We start from the raw sequence: 4,977 nt of genomic DNA, 5'->3' as shown, positions 1-4,977 counted from the left end.
CCCCCCACCCCCCTCACCCCCCTCAGCCATCCCCGTCCCCTCCACCACGTCCACCTCAACCTCAACCACCTCAGCCAGGCCTACTGTGTCAGCCACGTCCACCACGTCCACTCCTACCTCAACCACATCGGCCACCCCCACCGAATCAACCATCTCCACTTCCTCCTCAACCACCTCAGCTGCCCCTACTGAATCAACCACGTCCACCACCACCTCCACCACCACCACCGAGTCCACCACGTCCACCACCAGCTCTTCAACCACATCAGCTGCCCCCACCGAATCAACCATGTGCACCACCAGCATCTCAACAACCTCGACTACCTCGGCCCATCCCACTGAATCAACCACGTCCACCACCACCTCCACCACCACCACCGAGTCCACCACGTCCACCACCAGCACCTCAACCACACTGGCCACTCCCACCGAATCAACCATGTCCACCACGTCCTCCACCACCTCATCTGCACCCACTGAGTCCACTACATCCGCCACCAGCACCTCAACCACCTCCACCACAGAGTCCACCCCCACCGAGTCCACGATGTCCACCTCCACCTCAACCACCTCAGCCACTCCCACTGAGTCAACCCCCTCCACCACCTCCTCAACCACCTCAGCTGCACCCATCGAATCAACCACATCCATCACCTCGTCCACCTCCTCTGCCATACTTACCGCGTCCACCACGCCCACCACCAGCTCAACCACCTTGGCTGGTCCCACCGAATCAACCACACACACCTCAAGCACCTCGGCCACCCTCACTGAGTCAACCACGTCCACCACCTCCTCCACCACCGAGTCCACCCCCACCGAGTCCACCTCAACCACCTCTGCCACACCCACCGAGTCCACCACGTCCATCACCACCTCAACCACCTCAACCACTTCGGCCAGGCCCACTGAATCCACCACGTCAACCACCTCTTCCACCACATTGTCCATCCCCACTGAGTCAACCACATCCACTGCCTCAACACCTTCAACCCCCTCAACCGTGTCCACCACCTCAACCACCTCCACCACCTCAACCCCATCAACCACGTCCACCACAACCACCACCTCAACCCCATCAACCACGTCCACCACAACCACAACCACCACTACAACCACCACTACAACCACCACCACCACCACAACTACAGCCACGAGTCCAGGTGAGTCTTCCTCCTTGGTGGCCCTCCATAGCCACGTCCCTTCTCCCCGTCCTGCTCCCAGCATTCTCCACGTGGCTCCTGGGGTTTCTCCAGGCCGTGTCACATCTCCTGTGTCCTCGGCTCCCTCTCCCAGGTCAGTGCCAGAATGGTGGCACCTGGGAAGATGGCAAGTGCGTGTGTCCCGAGGGGTTCCAAGGTGACTTCTGTGAGGAGCTCATCTGCCAAAACGGGGGCACCTGGGCCAACGGCTTCTGCCAGTGCCCCCCCAATTTCCAAGGGGACAGGTGTGAGACCGCCAAGGACATCGTGGAGATCAAAGATGGTAGGGAACTGCCCTAAGGTTCCATGGGGTGGCCACCAGACCAGGACCTGGGCTGAGGTCACCTCCGAGGGGTCAGGCGGGGGTTGGAGTGAGGGTGTGACCTGGGAATGGGACCACCATGGAGGGACTGACCCCGCAATGGGGTTGGGTCACCACAGAGGCACCAAGCGAGAAATGGGGTCACCTTGGTGAGACTGACCTGGGTTTGGGGTCACCGTGGAGGGACCAAGGTGCTCACCTGACCAAGTTCACCAGGGGTGGGATGGGGACACCAGGGTCTCTTCCTTACGGGTCTCCTCTGCTTGGCCAAGTGACGATGAACGCGACGGTGGCGATGACGACCAAAATCGAAAAGGAATTTAATGAAAATCTCACCGATCCAACTTCAGAGGCTTACCAGAAGTTTAATGCCACGTTCCAGAAGCAGGTCAGGACCCAGCGATGCCAGGGGTGACCCTGGGGACAGCCCCTTGAGGGGGTTACGTGGACCATGATGGGGGCCTGGATCTCCTCTGGCTTCTCTTTGTCTTCCAGATGCAGGAGCTTTATAAAGATATCGAGGGGTTCGATCATGTGGAGATCAGAAAGCTGAGGTGAGCCTCCACCGGTGGCCAGGTGGGATCCTGACCCTCTCCTGAGCTTTGGTGGGGTGGTTTGGGGTGAAGGGACCCATGGGGGTCAGTTTGAGGTGATTCCCTTCAAGCTTGGAGCATCCACATCCCTCCAAGCCACATTGTGTCCGTGGAGTTCCTCCAGGACGGTCCAGCCCCGTGTAACCGTGGTGTCCCTCCATACTGGACATCCCACACTGGTCCCAGTTTGGTCTAGAACCAAGCGCTGCCCCTTCTCCTCGCAGCTCGGGCAGCATCGTGGTGGACTATGAAGTCATCCTGAAGATCCCCGCCACTTCCAAGGCCGAGGAGATGGTGAGCATCATCTCGGAGAACCTCGTTGCCGCCATCCAAAACTACAACTGCAGCGAGAACTGCACAGGGGACGACTGTGAGTGACCCCGGTGGTCACCGCCACCATCACCAGGTCCTCACTGGGGGTGGGTGGCCTTGGGGGTGGTTGCCCACCAGCAGCTCCTCTCTCCATGCCAGGTGTCTGCTTCAACACCAACTTCACCTCTGTCCTCAACTCTACCGTGCAACCGCTGGAAGGAAGTAAGTGAAGCCCACGAGGTGTTTGGGTGTCCCTCACCCCTCTGAGGAAACCCCAAAACCTGAGCCCTGCATCTCCACCCTCAGATCTGTGCGACAGATACATCCAGGAGGAGTTCAGAGGGTTCTACACGCAGCTCCTGACCAGCGCTGGTGTCATCTGCATCACCCGCTGCGACAGCCGCCACGCCGAGCCCCTGCCCTGCGTCCACGGCCGCTGCTCCGTGGGACGGGAGGGGCCGCAGTGCGAGTAAGGACACGGCCCCCAGAAATGGGTGGTGCCCCCCAAAAGCCATGGCTGTCACCAGCATGGTCTGCCCACCATGGTGACCTCACAATCGTGACCACCTATGACAACCCCACTGCCATGACCACCATGACCATGGTGACCACATCACCATGACGACCATGGCCATGATCACCATGACTACCATGACCACCATGATCACGGTGACCCCACCACCATGACCACCATGACCCCCATGACCACCATGACCACGGTGAACCCATCACCATAACAACCATGACCATAATACCCATGACCACCATGACCATGGTGACTCCATCACCATGACCCCCACGACCACCATGACCATGGTGACTCCCCCACCATGACCACCATGACTGCCATGACCACCAAGACCACTATGACCGTGGTGACCTCACCACCATGACCATGGTGACACCATGACCACCATGACCATGATGACCCCATGACCACCATGACCGCGGTGACCCCACCACCACGACCACCACACCCACCATGCCCATCCCCACCAGGTGCTCGGACCAGGCGGCCTTCTGGTACCAGGACAATGCCTGCAGCTCCCGCATCAGCAAGGTCGGGGTGGCCGTGGGCATTCCGATGGCCGTCTTGGTCCTGGTCGCCACCATCTTCACCATCCTCCTGCTGAGATCTCGGAGGCAGAAGGAGCAGTTCAGGTAAAAGTGTCACCGTGGGGTGAGCTGGGGGGTCCTGTGGGGGTCTTGGGTCTCATCCCCATGGGTCCCACCACGCAGGAAGAAGCTGAGGTCCCGCTCGGAGCTCTACAGCAGCGATGACTGGGATGAACCTCAAGGCTTTGCCATGACCAACACGACGGCCACGTGGGAAGGTAACGGGGATGGAGGTGGGGATGGGGTGGGGATGGGGTGGGGGTCACTGTGGCACCCAGGTGGGTCCATGGCACCTCTTCTTCTACCCCACAGACATGGAGACCCCCAGCACCAGCTACATCAACCTGGAGAGGGTGGACACCTCAAGGATGGTGGGTGACACACCCTGATGTTGTCCCCCCTTTTTCTCTTTTTTTTTGATGATGGTGGGACTCATCCCACTCATCATCATCGTCATCATCCTCCCATCTGCTTCCTCTCCAGATGCACATCCAGAGACCCACCGTGGTCCCCCTGAGTGAAGCCACCTGAGATCCAGCAGAGACAGGACACGGAGGAGGGGACACAGGGGCACGGGGACACGAGGGTGACGAGAATCAGGAGGCCCACCATCCTCTTCCTCCCCACGCAGAAGTTTGCACACGGAATTATTTATAATTAAACACATCTTTAACTTTATTGTCACCTGTCCAGTTCCTCCTGGGGACACGAGGTGGCTGCATGACCAAGGCCACGTCTGGGCTGGGGACAAGGTGCAAACCCAAGGGACAACATATCTAAATAAGGAAAAGAAAATATTGGGAGTGAGGTAATAATTGACCGAGCGGTTCGGAGCCGCCCTTGGGACACCCCGACCTCAGCCGGTGACGTGTGTGGGAGAAAATGTCCCCTTGTCCCCAAGCCTGGAATGAAATGTCACCCTGGAGGTTCCTCCACACCTCCTTCCCACGGGGACAAAGGGTGAGGAGGAGGAGGAGGGTGGGGCAGCTGTGGTGGCACCAGACAAGGTGGCACCACCCATGAGTGGGGGACCTTGAGGGAGTCCCAAGGTGGTTCCACCCATGGTTGTGAGGGGAACTTTGAGGAGGTCTCAAGGTGGTTCCACTCATGGTTGTTGGGGACATTGAGGGGGTCCCAAGGTGGCACCACCCATGGATGGGGTCCTAAGGTGGCACCACCCTTGGTTGTTGGGGACATTGAGGACATCCCAAGGTGGCACCACCCTTGGTTGTGGGGGACATTGAGGAGATCTCAAGGTGGACAATGGACCACCATGGCCACGCTCCCCACCACCATTATTCCCACTACCATGACCCCACCATCCCCACCACCCTCATGCCCACTCCAATCCCTTGACCACCATGACCCCCATGCCCACCATGACCCCCATGCCCACCATGACCACCAAGACCACCGTGACCCCACCACCACC

The 4,977-nt window shown here is 59.3% G+C and overlaps 1 protein-coding gene across 1 annotated transcript in view; it reads left to right on the top strand.

Annotated features, from left to right (window-relative positions):
- Positions 1–2,902, top strand: part of LOC102033360 (mucin-2-like) — a 13,380-nt gene extending 10,478 nt beyond the window's left edge. The window contains exons 6-12 of the mRNA XM_031065248.1: positions 79–1,163; positions 1,297–1,485; positions 1,797–1,912; positions 2,020–2,078; positions 2,342–2,487; positions 2,589–2,651; positions 2,736–2,902. Of these exons, the coding sequence (XP_030921108.1) occupies positions 79–1,163; positions 1,297–1,485; positions 1,797–1,912; positions 2,020–2,078; positions 2,342–2,487; positions 2,589–2,651; positions 2,736–2,902 (1,825 nt within the window). The remainder of the gene's footprint in view (positions 1–78; positions 1,164–1,296; positions 1,486–1,796; positions 1,913–2,019; positions 2,079–2,341; positions 2,488–2,588; positions 2,652–2,735) is intronic.
- The last annotated feature ends 2,075 nt before the right edge of the window (positions 2,903–4,977 follow it).

This window comes from Geospiza fortis, unplaced genomic scaffold, assembly GCF_000277835.1.
Source record: "Geospiza fortis unplaced genomic scaffold, GeoFor_1.0 scaffold1089, whole genome shotgun sequence".
Taxonomy (NCBI): domain Eukaryota; kingdom Metazoa; phylum Chordata; class Aves; order Passeriformes; family Thraupidae; genus Geospiza; species Geospiza fortis.
Note: the sequence above shows the minus strand (reverse complement) of the source record. Positions and strands in the feature narration are given on the sequence as shown.